The 21,482-nt window shown below is 31.7% G+C and overlaps 1 protein-coding gene across 1 annotated transcript in view; it reads left to right on the plus strand.

Moving 5' to 3' along the window:
• The first annotated feature begins 5,243 nt into the window (after nucleotides 1-5,243).
• Nucleotides 5,244-21,482, plus strand: part of LOC143052878 (uncharacterized) — a 45,925-nt gene continuing 29,686 nt past the window's right edge. The window contains exons 1-3 of the mRNA XM_076226025.1: nucleotides 5,244-5,302; nucleotides 9,069-9,231; nucleotides 12,961-13,248. Coding sequence (XP_076082140.1) covers nucleotides 5,270-5,302; nucleotides 9,069-9,231; nucleotides 12,961-13,248 — 484 coding nt within the window. The 5' untranslated portion in view covers nucleotides 5,244-5,269. The remainder of the gene's footprint in view (nucleotides 5,303-9,068; nucleotides 9,232-12,960; nucleotides 13,249-21,482) is intronic.

Here is a 21,482-nt window from a genome sequence, read left to right on the forward strand (position 1 = left end):
GAGCCCGGAGCCCGGAGCTAAGGTCAACCAAAGCTAAGGTCAACCTAGACACCTGTATAAACTTAGCAAAAGGGCACCAGCTGATTAACATGATTGATTTGACAGTTAACAAGTACAATCTGATTGAAGGTGATAAACATAGATTGAAAGGGATTACTTTATAACAGTTAATGCGGCTAAGTAATTAATCCAATTATATCATGATCATAAAACCCAGTGATGCTTGTAATAAACGAAAAACGTTACAAATACATGTATATCAAATAAAAGAGAGCATTTGTATAATATCTAGTAGAGTCTAGCGAGTAAATGATAAATGATATCTGTGGAAAAACAATGCGAATGTTGTTTACATATTTTAATGAAAGCTCAAGTCTGAAATGAAAACTCTTATAACGATAATCTGTCATAAGCAGACCTATCCTCAGGTCTGGTCAATAGCAGACTTGTCCACAGGTCTGGTCAAAAGCAGACCTGTCCTCAGGTCTGGTCAGGAGCAGACCTGTCCACAGGTCTGGTCTGAGGCAGACCTGTCCTCAGGACTGGTCAAAAGCAGACTTGTCCACAGGTCTGGTCTGGGGCAGACCTGTCCTCAGGACTGGTCAAAAGCAGACTTGTCCACAGGTCTGGTCTGGAGCAGACTTGTCGATAGGTCTGCAGTAGTCCTAAAAAAGCAGACCGTAGGTCTGGTCCACCAACGACGAAGTTAACTTGCTTGACTGCTTAAAAATTCTCAAGTTACCTTAGAAAGCAGTCAACAAGTTAACTCTAAGTTAACTTTTGTCAAGGTTAGGACCGCACCCATCTGTAGTTATCCCTCTTTCTTTGCCAGATTTCTATCTATGTCGCTTCTTATTAAACTGCTCAAACTGTTCATCTTCCAAAATGTTAAATATCAACATCAAGAGATTCGTATATCATTTCTGTTTCTGTTTCTGTTTCTTATTTTTCTACATTTACTTCTGGACGCCACTTGTAAAACACATTCATGTATTATGTATTGCAAACTAGGTCTCGTCCTGAACATGTACAATATACTTGTCTTTGAACGTTAAATACGCAATAACGAATACATTGGGAAGTTATTGATCGGTAAATTTGTCATGTACTACCCTTGCGTACAATTGAAATGATCGGTACATTTGTCATATACTACTCTTGCTTACAATTGACATGATCGGTATATTTTCTGTACTGCTGGTGCTTACAATTGACATGATCGGTAAAACTTTCCTGTACTACTCGTACAACTGACCTGATCGGTAATGTATATCGGTAAATTTGTCATGTTCTACTCGTGCGTACAATTGATATGATCGGTAATGGATATCGGTAAATTTGTCATGTTCTATTCGTGCGTATAATTGACATGGTCGGTAAATCTTATCGGTGCCCTTTATATCTGACTATGCGGTATGGGCTTTTCTCATTGTTGAAGGCCGTACGGTGACCTATAGTTGTTAATGTTTGTGTAATTTCGGTCTTTTGTTGATAGTTGTCTCATTGGCAATCATACCACATCTTCTTCTTTATACTGTCCTGTGCTACTCGTGCGTACAATTGGCATGGTTGGTAAATTGCCATGTACTACTCGTGCGTACAATTGACATCATCGGTAAATTTGTCCTGTACTACTCGTGCGTACAATTGACATGATCGGTAATTGTGTCCTGTGCTACTCGTGCGTACAATTGACATGGTCGGTAAATATGTCCTCTGCTACTCGTGCGTACAATTGTCATGGTCGGTAAATTTGTCATGTACTACTCATGCTTACAATTGACATGATCGGTAAATTTGTCCTGTACTACTCCTGCATACAATTGACATGCTCGGTAAATTTGTCGATAACTCAATGTGGTTATAATTGATGCAGTATACAACAAAACACCTTTGTTATGAATTACTTATTCGGTGACAAATCAGAGTTTTAGATCGTAAGCCAAAGTAGTCTTTACATAAAGTTATACTTCACAGGGATATCTGTTTCACTATGGCTTCGTTTACATATCCTGAATGGAGTGTAGTTGTATAAACATCAGTTCGATGGGAAAATTAACTGAACATAAAGCAAGGAGTTAGGCAGGAAGAATATTGAGCATGGAGTAATACAAGCTATATATGAGATTCTTAATCAAGTAGAGGACAGTACACTTGATTCTTCATTGATCACGTGACGCACATTTAAATTTATCATTGTCATTTACAGGTTTGGAACCTTAATTGGAACATACAAAAATAAAGTTTTGTGTATTAAATTAAAGCACACAAAAATATATGCATATGCCTTGCCTTGTTTACTCTTTACTTCACATTTTTCTTGGAATACAATAAATGTTTTTTGAAAGATATGTAAAATTTAAACTTTACACTGACGTTTAAAATCATTCAAAAATACGTATAGTATGTACTTGACTGCAAATCAGGTATTATCAAGATAAAACAAAAATCAGGTGACTAAGTAAATATAGTAAACGACTATAATCGTGATAATGTAACAAAATGGGTGGTTGAACAAGTGGATTATTTTTATAACTAAAGGTAATGCCTTGATATATCTCTTTATTTGTTAATATTTGTTAATAATTAATTACTTAGTAGATAACCCAATAGCACCAATTTGTTGTCATTTAGGACTGTCTGTCACACATACCCAATATCCTTTCGAAAATGTTCCCATATCGTTGAACGTTACAACAAAAGCCTACAATTAAAGCATAAGAACAGCAATAATCAAACAAAATATATGATATACTTTGTTTCACTTTGATTCTTTATATAAACGTACGAATGTTCCGTGCATTTATATCAAAATGATGACATGTATCAGTGTTTGTTGTTATCCTCATTTAATATCGTTCTAAGAGTCAAAATAGTTACCCGTACCATTAAACATATGATCAAATTTGCTACAACCATCCATTCGATAAATGACTAAATCTCTATTATTGGTTTGTCGATGTCCTTTAAGTGATATAATGATGTAAAATTATTAAAATTTTCAACATTTTTTTATGAACTTTAAAATCGAAATATTATTAACATTTGACTGATAAAGAATGTTTGTAGGAATCTATTTCATTGACTTTACAAACAATTGTTTGATAATTTGTATTAAGAATAAACACGCAATTCAAATGAATCAAGTAATACCTATTACGGGGATATGCCACTACGTACAATACGACAACATAAAACCTAATGAGATATGGTGTGTTTGCAAATGAGACAACTATCCACCAAACTTCAAATGAAGTGTAAGCAATTATTGAACACATACGATCTTTAGTCAATGAGAAAAATCCATACAATATAGGCCCTGACATGAAAAATATGAAACAACCAATCGATAAAAAAGTATTCTGTATTATGTGATTGGCCCAAGTCAGGAGACTGTAATTCAATGGTTGTCGTATGTTTATATGTTACATTTTTTTTCTTCATATTTTTTAACACAAAGTATGTCGTTAGTTTTCTCATTTGAATTGTTTTGCATTTGACAAGTCGGGGCCTTTTACCGCTGCCTATGCGGAATGGTCTTTGGTCATTGTTGCAGGCCGTTTAGTGATATACAGTTGATAATTTCTGTGTCATTTTGTCTCTTGTAGAGAGTTGTCTCAATAGCAATCTTATTTTTTTTTATAATTACACATCAGATCGATACAAAGCAGAAACACACATCTTTAAAACACAAACTGGACATGGTATGTAAAAACACAGTACAATTTTGAGAGAACTCGCAGTTGATGACAGCTAGTAAAGCCAATAACAACTAAAACAGAATCATTTATTTAAGACTGAAATAACAATCATTTAACATCCAACATCCAATTCATTTAGTGCAAAGACAGCATAAACAGTCAAGGGAAATCGTTACCTTGTACAATGCCAAAATAAAGGTATCGACAGATTGTAGGACCGTTAATGTGCATATATTTTTAACAATACAATTTATGCATTGTTTCAATTTACTAAAAATTAAATTAACATTTATTCAAATAAAAACAATATTCGGTTCCAGTACTTAAAATCTTTAAATCCTTAATGGGTGGAATAGCGAACGTGGTGAGAAATGTTAACACCGTACAATGGTGCCAAAGAAACACCACCTTTCAAATCAAGAAAAATCAACGATAGGGAAAGAAATTTTGACTACATATTTTAAAGCAAAATTGACAAAATGATCATTTCAATTAAACACTGTCAAGATATTTTCTCTAAACAAAAATACAGTTGAACCTGTTATACACTCTATTGTTTCATATGCATATAGTTTTAACGTTATCAATATCGTTGGGATGTATACCTGGTTTTCCAAAGGAATCGTCGAACTTCATATACGTATTGGGTAAGTTTAAACTACAAATCTGATATACATTTTGACCAAGTGCCGTTAAGGTTTGAATTCTAATTGATGTGTAAGGCTTGACCTCGGGAAACGAGTGTTCAAAGTAGGCAAATAACTGTTCTACTACCCTGTCAATATGAAAGTTGTACCGAACGTGGCAGATTTATTTGACTCAAATTGTAATTAGCTTCTAAACTTTTACATTTGAATACATTGACTGTAAAAAAATCAGGCTTCATAGTATGGGGTATATCATAACTTGAAAGCAGTCGATGCATGAAGGAAGCTAAAAATATATGGGTGTATCTTGTGTATTTTGATCTTAGGATTATGTGAATGGAACATTTTGATCCTCTAGGTGTGTTTATTTTTAAATAGCGATAAGATATAAATTGTTTATAACAGTGTATAAATAATTTTACCGTTATCTTATTGAAGTGAAGATGTCGTTCAATTCGGACAATTATTATATAAAGTTGTTATTGATTTGTGCGAAGTACGGGTTAATAATAACCAACGTAAAATTTTCTTGTTCAATTGCTTTTAGTAAACTGAAAACAATTTACATAAGAGTGTATTATTGATACGTTTTTATACCACTATGTGTTATGCGTAAACATTTGTTTGTAGATATCTATCTTCTTAGTCTTGTTTTAACTTCATAATCAATAATGCACTGTATTGGCTGTGCAGTTTAGACTCTGTCACACATCTAGTTTGATGTTTTATAATTAGCAAATTTGGTATCTCCGGATTAAAAAAATACTTTGCCATGATCACAATTCATGGTCATTATGAAATTATGAAATACGTGTCGTAAGATTCATAAATAAGAATACCATCGTGTGCGAGACCGTAAACTATATATATAACATGAATGTTTTTGTTTGCTTTATGTAGATGGATATGACTTGATTAAACATGACAACGGTATTGCTGCTTCTCTTAATCTATGTAAGTAATGTTAAAAAGTATTATGTTTATCATTCGAAAGAATATATATTCAAACACTTATAGCCCTTCAACAGTATTATGGTATCAATGTTTGCAGTCAGTATAATTTTATCTAGTAAAAAAATAGCAAAATCAATATACCTCCCAACGCTTTCTCTTCAAAGATTGACTGCATTATTATTTGCTATTAGTTCTTTCCATTTTCCCTTCATGCTTTTTCCTCCACCAATAAAAAAAAACTGACCGCCACGAAATAGCCCAAAAGCGGTGCTAAAAAAGGTATTTAAAACATAATATCAAATCAAATCAAATCCTTGATGCTTTGGAAAGTTCTGTATTTTTTTTTTTTCTTAAACTTTGTAAAACCATAACACTGTAAGTTTTCAACAACGAGCAAAATCCATATATTATGATAAATTATAAAACAAAAATCCCCAAAAGAGGAACCAAGTGGCCTGATTAAGGTACATTACTAAATATGACCGACAACAACCAATGAAAATTACACAACAAATGCTGATGGAACGGTACATAACGAAGATGCCTGGGTAAAATACTTCATATAGGCCCTCATTCTTATATATTATTATTCCTATATACCGATTTTGTCACTTGTCCGCTAGGCACACGTCAAATTGAGATTAGGGCAAGACAGGGTCGAACGGAGTTTTTCCCTGCTAATCAAACATTATAATGACTTAAGCAATAATTCTATAATCAATTAATTCTCCTATATTTTAACAAAACATGTATGGAATATATTAACATACTTTTAAGTGTTTATCCGCAGTAGTTGTATGCCTTCATCCCTCTCATACATTAGGACAGGGTTGTAATGATATAATAAGAACAACAAATATGACAGACATACCATAAAACTCATATCTCACGAATGAGAAACGAACTTTCAAATAAAACGTTTTCGGTTAGTACCAACCGCCAAGGCACCCAGCAATGTGGTGGTAGTATGACGCATATACTACACGGAAGTTCGTTTGAATGAAATCATCAATTATTCGTCATTCAGGTCAGAGCGCTCCACAGATAGTCACACAGTAAACCGTCTTATCAGAGCCACATCAGTGATTTCAAAAGATCCGTTCAATGTATTAATGACATAATCGTCATAAAAATCACCCATCGAAATATCGTATCATCTCGGCTTCTAATGAGTGTTTTACAGCTAATGTTTCAGCGCTTGTAACTAGTTCATTAACTTATATCAAGAATGTTTTGATACATAGTGTTTGTTGTTATATAATAATTGCCTCAATCTTTGTTATACAAAATATCTGTTAATAAATTTTGACTTTTTAAAAATTAATCCCCTAATATGGCGAAAAAAATCGAATTTCACAAGAACAAGTTGTTAGTGGTTGAAGAACCAGTATAACTTATACAATACAACACTTTTATGTGTAGAGAAATGACTTTGATTATCAATTGGAGACGTTTGATGGTAAATAAATAATAGTTGTAAGAACGGAGCATCGTGTTTTGATTTGTAGAACTATTGTAAAAAAAATTATACTTTGATGTTCTTTAGTTACTAGTATAAGTCAACTGAAAAGATGGAATTGATTATCCACTAATATAGCACAGAATCTCAATTGGTACTGTAAATCTAAAAAATCACAATATAACACACACACAAAGACAACAGTAGTATACCGCTGTACAAAAGTCATAAATCGATTGAAAGAAAACAAACCCGGTTTACAAACTGAAACTGAGGGAAACACAGTAAGAGAAAGCAACGAAACAACAGAAACACTGAAGTGCAACACAAAACAAACGACAATGCAACACTCATAGAAACGAACTATAAGATAACAACTGTCATTTTTCCGACTTGGCACAGAACGTTTTAAGAAAAAAATGGTTGATTGAACCCGGTTTTGTGGCTAGCAAAACCTCTCTCTTTTATGGCAATGTTTAAAATACCACTAGAATGACAGGAACACAGCACAAATAAATGCAAAAACATTCAGGACAAAACAAAATTACTCAAATAAACAATACATAAATTTCGACATGCTAACCACACTTTGAACCACAGAATAACAACGAACACATACAACAACCTCTGACAGCTCACAGTTACGTCACATGTAAGTTTCTGATAATTTGATATTATTCAAAATTATGTTTGTAATTATGTTATTTGATGTATTTTATTACAATTACTATTAATATAGAATAGTGTTAGAAATTAGACAATTAAATGTATTTTCTAGCTACATTTGTACGGCGGTATTTCTTCTTAATCAAACTGTAAAACTAATAAATCGTGTACATATAAATGATTTAAACTGAAATCATATAGATGACTGGGTGATTAATTATTTTTACTTTTACATGCGAATAAAACTGCAATCGATAAGACATTTTACAAATATATCCAATCAGAATTACATATACAAAGCGACGCTTGTTTTAATTATTGCATATATAATTTAATTGAGAAGCAAACTAGGGATATTTAATGAATCTTTGTTCTTTTAAGTAAGATCATCGGTATATATTTCCTCAAATAGAATTTATTATACTTTGCCAAAATGAGGTTTAAACTATGCTTTTTTCAAAAACATTATAAAAAGTATTTTCGTGCATAAAGAGAAATCTATGAGATAACAATTGATATCAAATATGTGAAGATAGGTTTAATAATATGTTTTAAGAAAATGGAAATAAAAAATGGGCTTACAGCACTTGTTTTCTTGCTACAAGTAAACATTCACAATTTCCCTATCAGTCCAGTATATTTGTTTTACTATATGGGTTATCTACCCTTAAATGACTAATTTGAAAAAAAAAAGATTCTGGAAAACACAAATATTTGTTATTTGTTTAAACATTTTAGATAACGCAAAACATCACTTAGTTTTCCTTATAAAAACGAACAGTATAACCAATTAATTGCAAATCTGTATCCAAAGGAGTAATCCCTCTTTGGCCCCAAAATATAGCAGTTTTTCAAAATTATTGGAAAGTGGAATACTTTTGTTACAAAAAATATGAGCTATTTTTGACAATATAATGCACATGTATTGGGTTCTGGTATCGTTAAGTCATGCTAAAATACTGAAATCTTCGAAATGTTAGCTTTTTTGTTAACTATTAGACGGTTTATAATGGAAGTTGCCGAATTTGTGTTCATCCTGAATATTTAATTGTAAGTTGTATTTGATGATATAACTTATATAAAGGTTGAGAATAAACACTGTTTAAAAAGTTTCCACAATCTTTCATCAGATGAACCGGCCCTTATAGGACCTACACCTTCGCAGAATTGGATAAAGAATTAGACCGATTGTGTACTGCAATTGTGCAATCCAAGATGGCGTTATACCATGTATCTATCTTAAATGTTTTCAATCGAGCGTCAATAATGATTCTTTCGTATAACAGTTCATAAACATAGTATCTTTGAGGGGTTTTAAGATATTTTTGGAATAAAAATGCAAAATAGTTTATCTTTTTATTCAATTCACTATTTTTGTTATTATTGTCATGTTCTAATACAAACTCAGACACTTGAAAGGTTTGGTAGTCTTAATTTGAAAAAAAATTGCATGGATTGTATTGCATTGATAATGTCCAGAAGTTTATTGTTACAGTCATAGATCTGCACTTAGACCTTATATTAAAAGCAAACGTTATTTATATAACGGACGTTTACATTTGCGAAGCGTGCTGCAGTTGACCAAATAATGGAATGGTTTGGGATATTTGGGATACTGAAGCTTTCTTTTTGCTTTTACAGATAATTTCTCTGACGTTAGAATATGAAATCAGATGTCCAGTTCCAGGAGAATGGCGTCTCACAGCAAGAAGGTTAAATTGTGGAAGAGACTATGTTTGCTTGTTACGTTTACCTGAGAATATATATTATGAGTCATGCGATGGACTTGATTATAGCAATAGAGGTAAGATATTGCTGACATTTGTTTTGCTCATTTTAAGTATTATTGAAATAATTTCAAATATTTTTACTCACAGTATAAATATATCATAGTACATGCTTGTCCTGTAGATAATACAAGTTGCTCTTATAACAAACAACGCCTGTTTTTGGGAGATACATATTATTCGTAGATTATTAATTTTGTTTACGTACTGATTCCCAGATATTATCGCTGTGGTTCATCTCGTAGAGACATAACTTGGGAATGGCACCAGTTAACATACATATTCACAGCGGTCAAATTGAAATATGTGGAAAACCTTAATCTAACGTATGGGGAGTACATAATTCTTTGAAGTTCGGTGCATGTGTACGTCGAAAATATGCCGCACATCCCTATATTTGATTATTTGACAACAATAGAGGTGCAGATATACTTTCCATTCTAGGACAAAATTGTTTTCAAAATTTCATATTGAAAGTGGTACAGTTTAAGCCGTACAAGGAATTTCCTATGGTAAATTACATTGCAGAAATTAACAGAAATGCAACCTATGTGTTATGTGGTTATGTATAAATATAAAAATGAAATGCAGAAAAATTGCAAATGAAACAACAACTTTTTCATATCTCTGCAACGGTAGCAGATAAAAGTGGATTAATAAGTTATTAGAAAATTATCAACAATGATAATGAAAAGGCGATATTAACAGGATTGGAAAAATCAAGAAAGAAAATCAATATCAGTTTGATTCCTAAATTCGGATTTTGTCACTTGTTCATTAGTCATATGTCATAAAAACATTAGGGTACGAAATGGTATTTCAGATATTTTTTTTCGGTTAATCAAACATAATTATGACATTATTAATTGTCTGCCAAGAATGATTGATAACAAACATTTGTCCATAGTAATAATGATATTTACGATATGAAATTAAACAAGAATCCTTTTTATGACATTGATCAATGATTTATTTCTTGAGTTTTATACTGTTTCTTCTGAACTTTATGGCAGATGATACCATATTATATAAATCATATCCATTAGTGAAATAGTTAATTGGTGTGCTGGTAATGAAATTGAATAGAGACAAGACTAAGGTCGTGCTTATTCGTTCGAACAGTTTTCAAAACAGAATTAAATAATGATGAACTTATAATAGACGTCATTCAAAATCAAAAACTGTATTCATATTGACAACATTATTCACTTTTACGGGAAAATCAAATTGACAAAGTGTGTGCAGTACAGACAGCATCTTATGATCAAAATAAAAGCATATCTTCCAATAAATGTTCTTAAAATAATTTTATTATTGATATATACTTTCAGTTCATATATCTTTAGTAGCCTCCCTAGGGAGAGACAGTGATACCAGTACTATATTAATGCATAACACAATATATTAAAATTTGAGAACAAAAAGTACACTAAACCTAATTCGGTTTGAGAAAAAACTTTGAACTTAATTTATATTGTCAATTAGGAATGAGATTATGTTTTGCAAAAACTGTAAACATATTTGACGCATAAAATTGAAAATGTGTTTTTCTGCTCACAGTCTAGTTCAAATTCGGTTTTGCATGATATCAAAATGTAACAGAAATCTTCCTCATCTAAGGAAACAAGAAAGGCACTGAAAGTTATTGGGTTTAAGCATAGTAGCTTGCACCAGAATTCTGGCCGAATGTCGGATAAATAGTCACACGACGAAATTGCGTGAATACACGGGTCGGTGAAAATGTACCACATTTATCACATAAAATACTATAACTGTTCGTATTGTGGACTAAACAACACAGGGATAGTATGTAATTTGCCTGTTTATGCAAATAAGGAAAGTATAATGCAATTGTCCAAGCAGGATGAGGCTGACATACTTTCTGTATATTCTTGAAAATGTTCAAATTACTATCTATATTTATACGTTGTTGCCATTCCTTAAGTTTATATTCAAAAATAGATATGTGAACTATTCGCTTCCATATACGCTGAGACGGAAATGTTTGCTATCCATAAACTTTGTTAAATAGTCCGATAAATGGTATTTGAAGAGTAAATCCACACAGCTTTATGAAAGATCCGATGCACTCTTGATTGAAATACTTGAGTTCAAAGAGTTTACGTACGAGAATACGAAATGAAAATGCTCTTTGTGGTAAATTACAAATTCGTCAAAATAATAGTAACTTGCGTTCATTAATAAAACTGTCTAGGTTTGACCAACCAATAAGAGAAAGACACATATCATCTCTAATCCGTCTAGGTAATCCTTGAATGAACTTGCAAACATAGTGATGCGTTCGTTCTAACATAAGTGTTTCTGTTTTAGACAGCTTGCCCCAGATTTCGCTTCCGCAAAGAACTTTTGGGTAGCCTACTTGGCGAATAATCTTTGCACATACTATAGGGTTGAGAACAGAAAGATGATTACCAGAGCGAATCACAGACGCAGTGGTTGCTCTTAAGGTTCGACACGCTTTTAATTTACGATCCATTGTTTTCATCGAAGTGTCTAGTGAAATACCAACATGTGTTGCTCTTTTAACTGTTAGAATAGGATTGTTGTATGGGATTTTATCTTGATCTGTTAGTTTTTTGCCGAATTGAAGAAGTTTGCTTTTCGTGGGTGAAAATGAGAAGCTCCGTGATTCGCTGTAATGTTTGTTAATTGATACCTTTTTCTGAGCGGATTCGTGATTTGTGGCAACGAGAGAAATTTCATCGGCCCGAACGGGAGAACTAGTATTTTAAAATGTCATATAAGAATGCTCCTTTGTTGCTAGTTTCGAGTTCATTTATCAAATCGTTAATACAAATCAGATATAACTTGGCAGACAATGCACTACCTTGGCGCACACAACGGTTCAGTTTGAACTATTTCGAAAGTTTTCAACCAGACAGAATAGCACTTGATAAATCTATGTACATGTTATCTAATAGTAGCCATAATTTTCCGGTCGCACCCTATTTGAAAAGTAATTAAATTAGTATAACTGTTCCGTTCTTTTTTATGTGATAAATAGTAACTTCATTACGGTTGGTTGAATCATTTAAACTAGAAAGGATTTTTTGGTAAGCTACCAGTTAAACATTCGGGAAATCAGTACGAAATAAGGTAAGTAGCCAGTCGACCATCTTCTCGAAGATCTTTATGAGTTTGTATCTGTTTTGGCTTGTTTCCAATTTTATAAAGAAGTTTTATCATACTCTTTTTCCAGTCGTTCGGAATGTAAGCACATTTGATACACAAGTTGAAGAGGTGATGTAATTGTTTTATAAGTAATTTACCGCCATACCGTATGTGCCCATAAAATAAGCCGTCGTTGCCACACGCTTTGTTGTTCTATCTATAGTTTTGAACAATTTTGAAAACATAAAAACAGAAATAAAACAGAACTCTTGACAATCATAATATGTGATTTCGTACACTCAACACACGTGTTCACAATTGGCAACATCTAATAGTCTCTAAACCGCACACAAAAACGACCACATGAATAACAAACCCGTCCTTCGTTTTGAGAAGACAAAACTTACTGTAGTACACTGAGTAAATTTGAAGAGCTGTATCATTGATATGCATAAGCACAGTTTTTGCAATAATTTGGAAAACCGACTGATTCACTGACGGAGGTAAGTGAGCTAAGATATCAAATAAGCCGATAACACAGTCATGTTATTATGATATAACTGGCTGATATGCCTGTAATTTCTCATTTCTTTCCTTTGCTTCCTTTGTTTTAGGCAGTAAACTTGTTTTTGAACCATTTTTCAACAAAGCACCCTGCAGCTACGAACGATATCAGCCTTTTCTATTCCTAACCGATGGTAGTAGTATATGTGTCTTTCAAAAATCGTATTGTAATGAAGAAGGTCAATATATTTTCCAACGAAGAAGTTTAAAAAGTGACATAACATGTGGATGCAATTTTTCAAAAGGGTATACATTTGTAACCAAGCCAAGAAACAACTACTTCTGTATACCTTCAGAGGAAGACTGTTCCTGTCATAGAATAACTAGCAATACAAAAGGTAAATACAACACAATTATACAATTATGCTACTGATGAATTAGCGTTTGTTACATTCATGTTTTTTTTTTGTTTTTTTTTAAGGTATATATATTTTATTGAAATCTTTACATTTGTTAGTTTAATACATCGATTACTGGTACCTTATCCCGGCCTCGTTAACATTAGTAATGACATAGATATAAAGGAATTAGTGGTTGCTAGTAATATTCACCAAATATATATATATATATATAATATACCGGTATAAATACATGTTAGTTAGATGCTAACAAATATAAAGATGGTTCAACATAAATGTCTTATATAACATACAAAAAATAAACAATACTTCATAAATGACATATTATTTACTTTTGGATTTTAAGGAATCAAACAAAGATTACAAATCAAGAGTAGTTTCATATCTTTTTTCTCTTTCTCCTCTCTTCCCTCTCTTTTTTGAAGCAATACATTTTTAAATGATTTTATTAAATTTTAACTCCTCCCTCACAAGAAAAACATATAAATAAATAAAATAAAAAATAAATAACTAAGATAAGCTTTAAAATATACTGAAAGTAATTAAGAAATAAGAAAGCAAAAAAAAAAAAACAACAAAAAAACGGAAAGGGGGAAAATTTATGAATATATAAATAAATATCAGAAAAAAAAACAATGTAAAGAGGAAAATAGAAAAAAGAAATGAAAACCACTTGCATTCACTTTCACTTTCTCTCAGTCTCTCATATACACAAACAATTCTTACTTACATACACACAACATTACTAATTTATGTACATAATTATTGTTTACAATTATATGCATCAAAGAATAAACAAAATATAATCAATAAATTTGATCACAGATTAATATCATACTCTATGCTGGAAATATATATTGTAATGGGGTCCAAAACTTTTCATATACATCAACATTATCATTTTTCTTTGCAATATAATATTCATATGACTGATATTGATTTATTCTATTTTTAAAACCAAAAATATTAGGAGTAAGTTCCTTAAACCTACATTTATATATATAATTTTTTGCTACTATAAATAAAAGATTCATGAATAAGCTTTCTGAATAGAAACCAAGGAATATCTGCTTTTTACTGATGACAAAATTCCTGCTATACAATCTTATTTGCTGTAATAATGATGACCAAAATTGATATGTTATTGGACAATCATAGAAAAAATGTACAATAGTTTCGTCATCACGTTTACAAAAAGTAAATGAACTAGAATCTTTCTTCTTTATCTTGTACAAAAAAGAGTTTGTATGAATTATTTGGTGCATTATTTTGTATTGGAAGCTTTTTGAGTAGGTATCTTTGCAAGACTTCCTTAGCAGCATAAATATATTTTTGCCAATTTTCAATTTTTGAGTCTAACAACTGCTCTCATTTGTGAATTTTTTCAAGTGGAGGTTGACATATAGGATCGATAAGACTCTTATACACAAATTTTGGTTTCTTATTATTAATAATCTGAGTACAAAAAGCATCAGAGATGTTGACATTTTCAATCTGTTGAGAATCACAATATTCTTATATGTGATCTTTAATAAATTTTGGAATATTGGAGATTAGACTGTAATATTTCAGAAAATTATTTGTAAGAATCTTATGTCTAATCTTTTCAAATGTAAAGAATTCTTTGTTTTGACCATTTACAAGGTCTTTTATAAACTGTACACCAAAGTCCTTCAATTGCATATAAATAGTGTAATCTGAAAGTGGCACAAAATTAAAAAATATCTAGTGATGATATATCATTTGTACAAGCCTTAGTATAAGGATTTGCAGTATGTAAGCAAAATAAAACATCTTTCCAAAAAGGATTCTTAACATAGCCATGAATTTCTAGCAGTTTTTCTTTTTGTAAAGAAAAGACTCTGTCACCACCAAATTTGGTTTATTCAGACAGTAATAATGTCTGCCATGATCCCTCTAAGTTCAAAAGAAGTCTTCTAACCCAGCTTATTTTTAGATATGTACTAAAAGATGACAAATGCACCATGTTCAAACCTCCCTGCATAAAATCCCCAATTAGTGTATTGCGTTTTATACGTTCTAATTTCCCATTCCAAATAAAGTTATAAAAGATAGTATTTAACTCTTTAATTTTAATCTTGGATAGATTTGGTAAAGCTTATAGCAAATGAACTATCTTTGGTAATGCCAGAGTCTTTACAACAGTAATTTTACCAAGTAATGTAAGTTTTCTGTGTTCCCAAGCCTTAAGTACTAGTATTGATGACATTTACTTGATTTTCTTTGTGAAATTTATATCTAACATAGCTTGTAAATCTAATGAAAAATCTATTCCTAAAAGTTTGAAATTTGACTTTGTCCATTGACAATTATAATTAGGACAAAGTGTATGGTCTGAATATTTTTTGGTTCCAATTCAAACAACTTTGGTCTAAGATGCATTCATTTTTAGCCCAGAAACCCTGTGAAAAGAATCAACACATTTTAAAGTCTCCTTTAAAGATTTTTCCTTTCCATCTAAAACAAGAAAAGTGTCATCAACATACTGGCTCAACAATAATTCTTTGTTGTTAATAGGAATACCATGGATGTCAGATGTAGATTTTAGTTTTAGCGCTAATAATTCAACACCTATAATAAATAAATATGGGGATAGGGGTCACCTTGTCTACAGCCTCGCTTAAGATTGAAGAAACTTGACAAATTACCATTATTTATTACACAGCTTTTAGCTTCTGAATAGAGAGTCTCAAACCATTTGCATATAGATTGTCCGAAATTAAAGCTTTTTTAGAGCTTTTACTATAAAATCCCACTCAACAGAATCAAATGCTTTCTCAAAATCAACAAGTAACAGTTAACCAGTCATATTATGCTCTTCTAGATAGTGCATAAGGTCATATAATAAGCGAATGTTTTCCCCAATGAACCTATCTTTAATAAACCCATTCTGAGTGTCACTTATAATAAATGGCAGTTACTGTACTGGTCCCCATGCTCAGTTGAAAGATCGACTTCACCAACTCATAAAACAGAGCTTTTTCTATAAAAATGGGAATCGTAGATACAAATTTCTTGTTTTGGGATACAATACTTCATATTTTGTGAAGAATCACACTGAATCTTCCAGAAAATATACTGAAGATGATATTATGAAAATGCTGGTTTTTTTTATCGACAATATATTTGTTGAGTTTGGAGGATTTATATTTCAACAGACAGTCGGTATTCCAATGGGTACTAATTGTGCACCCCTGCTGGCTGATTTGTTTTTGTATTCGTATGAAGCAGAATTTATTCAAAACCTTCTAAAAGACAAAAAGAAAAAGTACCTTGCGAAATTCTTTAATTTTACTTTTCGATATATTGATGATGTTTTATCGTTGAACAACCCATACTTCAGCCAATACTTACATCTCATATATCCCAGTGAACTTGAAATTAAGGATACTACTGATACTAGAAGGACTGCTTCATACCTTGATCTTTTCCTCAATATTGACGAAGATGGACGACTTCACACAAAAATCTATGATAAACGGGACGATTTCAACTTCCCAATTATCAATTTCCCATTTCTCAGCAGTAACATACCCTCTGCCCCTTCGTATGGTGTTTACATATCACAATTGATACGTTATTCACGTGCATGTTCACACTATACGGACTTCATATACAGGAGTGTGCTCCTTACGCAGAAACTGCTCCAACAAAGTTATGAGGAGGACAGATTAAAATTGACACTCCGTAAATTTTATGGACACCATCACGAATTGGTTGATTCATATGATATCTCTTTAACCAAACTAGCTAAGGACATTTTTACCACATGGTAGATTGTGGTTTGTCATTATGTCGTCTAATCTTTTAATTACCAAACGTGACTTATTCCCGATTGTGACCGTTTTGCTGAATATGAATTCGCATTACTATAAGACGTGTTTCTGTACTTGTTTATCCCAAATTCATGTATTTAGTTTACATGTTTAATGTTATATTTGTAATTCTCATCAGATTTTGTCAAATGTGTTGACGTCTTCTCATTATATATTTAGGTATGACGTATAGAAAAATTAATCACCTCCTCTTTATTAATCATATTAAATTTTGTACGATTATTTACGTTTGAAGTTGGATTCATAACAAACTGGACATATATATATATATTACAGTTAATTGCTATTAATAAGTATTGCAATATGCATTTTGTTTAAATAAATTATCAGTATTTAGTTCTAAATCAATCCTAATTCTATCTCATTTTTGAATGATAGTTTTTCATATGTGACGTCATGCTGTTTCTAAATTTCATAAATTCAAATGTGGCATAACGTTTCTGCCTTTTCGCCATCGTATGTGACGTCACAATTTTTTTAATTACGTTCACGCCTGGACTGATTCGGATGTGTGTCTATTTTGTGATAAACTTGGGTTTAGTTTTTTCTGTAATTAGTTAATATTTCAGTTTCATTATGTATATCTCTTTCATATTCATTTGTTAAAATTTACTGTTTGCAATAGCATTAAGTATTCTATATAATAAGGATGTTCTTATCCCGTGCATAAAAACAATGCCGTATTTGTCAAAACCTTTTCAACTTTTGATCTTCAGTGTTGTACAACTTTGTACCTTTTTCACGTTCGATCTTTTATATCTAGGCGTTATGTATTCAGGTTTAGTTTTCTTTAATTAGTTAATACTTTAGTTTCTTTGTGTATATCTCTTTCATATTCATTTGATAGAATTTACTGTTTGCAATAGCATGAATTGTTCTATATAATAAGAATGTTCTTATCCCGGGCATAAAAATAATGCCGTATTTGGCGAAACCTTTTCAACTTTTGATCTTCAGTGCTGTACAACTTTGTACTTTTTTCACTTTCGATCTTTTATATCTGGGCGTCACTGGTGAGTCTTGTGTGGACAAGGCGCGTTTTTTGGCGTATTGAATTTTAAACCTGATGCTTTTTGTTATCTATTAATCATGTTTTTCTGTGTCTAATATGTTCTCCTATTTATTTGTATTGTAGTCCTGTAATATTATGTTGTCATTTCAATGTTATATTTAATTTTGCCATTAAAGTGCGAGGTTTGGCATGCCTTAAAACCAGGTTCAACCCACCACTTTTATTCCCCTTTAAAAGTGTCCTGTACCAAGTCAGGAAGATGGTCATTGTTATAATATTGTTCGTTTCTCTTTGTGTTGCATTTAAACGTTGAGTCGTTTGTGTTTTCTCTTATTTTTGAGATATTGAGATAAGACGTGGCACGGTACTTGTCTATCCCAAATTCATGTATTTGGTTTTCATGTTACATTTGTTATTCTCGTGGTGTTTTGTCTGATGATTGGTCTGTTTCTGTGTGTGTTGCGTTTCGGTGTTGTGTCGTTGTTCTCCTCTTTTAATTAATGCGTTTCGCTCGGTTTTGGTTTGTTACCCCGATTTTGTTTTTTGTCCATGGATTTATGAGTTTTGAACAGCGGTATACTACTGTTGCCTTTATTTGAGTCTGTTAGCTATAGCTGCTGACGCTATTTTAATGTCAGTATTTAGTAAACTGATGGGTCGCCAATACTCATATATCTCCTATCTTTTCCATCTTTTGGAAGGCAAGTAATGACACTCTAATATTGAAAACTAGAAAAATTGCTATGCTCATACCCAAAATATAAAGATCGATATATCAATGGACCAAGATCTCTCCAATTTTTTTTATAAAAATCAACTGTAAATCCATCGGAACCTGGACTCCTACCATTTGTCATATGTTTCAGTGCCAAAGCACATTAATCAAATGTCACTTTGTTCCTGTGTGAGTTTAACATTATGGTTATAAAAAGAGTTGTCTTCCCTGTCAGATCTTCTGCTTGAAAACAGAGTTTTATAAAATTTCTGTTGTTCAAAAAGAATGCTCGACTGTTCAAAAATATGTTTACCTTGGTCATCAATCAATTCAGCCATTGTCCTTTTAATGAAATTACTCTTCTCTAATTTGCAAAAGTATTCTGATCATTTTTCTCCATTTTCATGCCAGTTTGCTCTTGATCTGAGTAAACCTTCAATCTTTTGTTCCCTTTTATTTTCTAGTTCTAATTTTTCAATAATTTCAAAAATTTCAAAAATGTTATATGTATCAAGATTGCAGTCTTGGACAACATTCCAATCACCACATAATAAAATACTAGTATTAGCATACCTTGCTATTTTATATAATATATCATCAAACAATAATGGTTCATCCGTATTATATCCATATAGACATACTAAAGTCAATCTCTGTTCAAATAAAGTGATATCAATAACAATATAACGACCATTCTGGTTAAATTTAGTGTCATGAATAGTAAAATCTTAACCCTTTTTAAACATGATACTAACTCCAGCGCTTCTTTTGTTATGATGACAAAAAATGCAAGTATTGTCCCATTCTTCTTCCCATATTTTTTCAACATCTTTACTGATATGTGTTTCTTGAAAACATAATTAAAGCATGTTTGCCCTTTGTCCAATCAAAGACATCCAATCTTTTCTTTTTATAAGAAAATAAACCCCTTACATTCATAGATAGTATATTAATATTATTATCTATTCCCATAGGTTATGTATATATAACAGATAAAACATAAACCGGAGAGCAAATAAGTTAATTGTAAAACAGTAATAAAGTACATATTGTAATCACATACACACAACACACATACAATAAAATGACACTGGTGATAATGTACAAAGCACATCAGATTGGTTTTACAGTATTGGCATAAATTATGAACGGTTTTAAAATAATAATAATAAAAAAAAAAACACAACAAAAAAAAAATGTTTCAACATAGGCTTGAAGATTATCTTACTCAAAGTAAAAAAAATAAATAATAAATGTGTAGTCTTATAGTGATTTAAAGCAAAGAATGAATTGATTGCTTCTTTATTTCTTTATTTCTTTATTGAAATCACAGAGGTGTAGCCTGGTAAAAGTAACTTGAATTGAAGGGGGAAACACCTTGTTTGTTATCTTGAAAAATATATTGAATTATCTCCCTGATCGTCAAAACTTTCAACATATACAATGGAATGGTAATGTAACATAAACAGATGAGACCAACATTTTACAATTTAAAAAAGAGTTAGAGTTATCTCCCTTCTTATGACGCTGTTTTCTTTCTAATTGTCTCTTGTATATTGTCAAACAAGTCAAACTTTATTCTTTGGTTACCATTTTTACTGTTCTGGAGCTTCCCATAAACACTACAGTTATAGAACCAAACATTCTCTAGTTTCCCAGTTAGGTTAAGTCTTGACATCAGTCCTAAGTTCTTCTGGGTGATATCATCATGGAATGCTATGTCTTTTTTCAATCCTTTTTTGCTCCACATGATCTTAATTTTCAAATCTGTGTTTCTTACTTTGGCAATGATTGGACGTATTGCCCCTTCTTTTCCAGGAATGCAATGTATGGCAATCAAATCAGTAGATGTTCATTGTTTTTTTTCTGGATAGTTCACAATGCGAATTGTGTGCTTTCTTGAATATTGCTCATTGTAATTTGCTGATTTCAAAGCATCCACACTTCTTAAATTACAATCCTCCACTTTTTCATCAAACTCCTTTATCTTAATTTCTTTCTCCCTCAGTTTCTCCTCCAGAAGGTGATTTTCGAGGTTTAGAGAATCAACATTGTCTTGCAACTGTCCTGTTTTTTCTCTTACCTTATTATTGAATTCTGCAGTGATAGAATCTGTTAGTGTATTCAATAATTGACTAACTATACTTGTAACAAGTATTTTTAAGTCACCTTGTGTGACTAACGACTCTAAATCAGATTTGATCACTGTGTCCTGAAGGGATTTTTTAATATCTTTTAGGTCTGAGTGAATGCTCATAATGTCAATGTTGTCAATACTTTCCTCAAACACCACATCTGAATGGGTTCGTTTGTCTCGCTTTGGTGGTTTTTCTTGTTGATCTTTGTTGCCTTCAGGTTTCTTGGTAGCTAACAATGATTGTACAGTCTTAACACCTGCCTGGTTTTTGCCTAGAGACATACTGTGGTAGTAATGGATAACAATGGATACTAATGAAATTAAATCCAATTTTGCACACTAAAAAGTTTATATCCTCTGTATCTTTTTCAAATGAAAATATTTTTCACAATTAAGTCCAGAAACAGATAGTCCACCAAAAATTAACATTTACATATATTTTCTGTTTATGTTAACACTCTAAAAACACATCAAAATGCCAAAAAACTGTAG

Source organism: Mytilus galloprovincialis, chromosome 11 (genome assembly GCF_965363235.1).
Source record: "Mytilus galloprovincialis chromosome 11, xbMytGall1.hap1.1, whole genome shotgun sequence".
Lineage (NCBI taxonomy): Eukaryota > Metazoa > Mollusca > Bivalvia > Mytilida > Mytilidae > Mytilus > Mytilus galloprovincialis.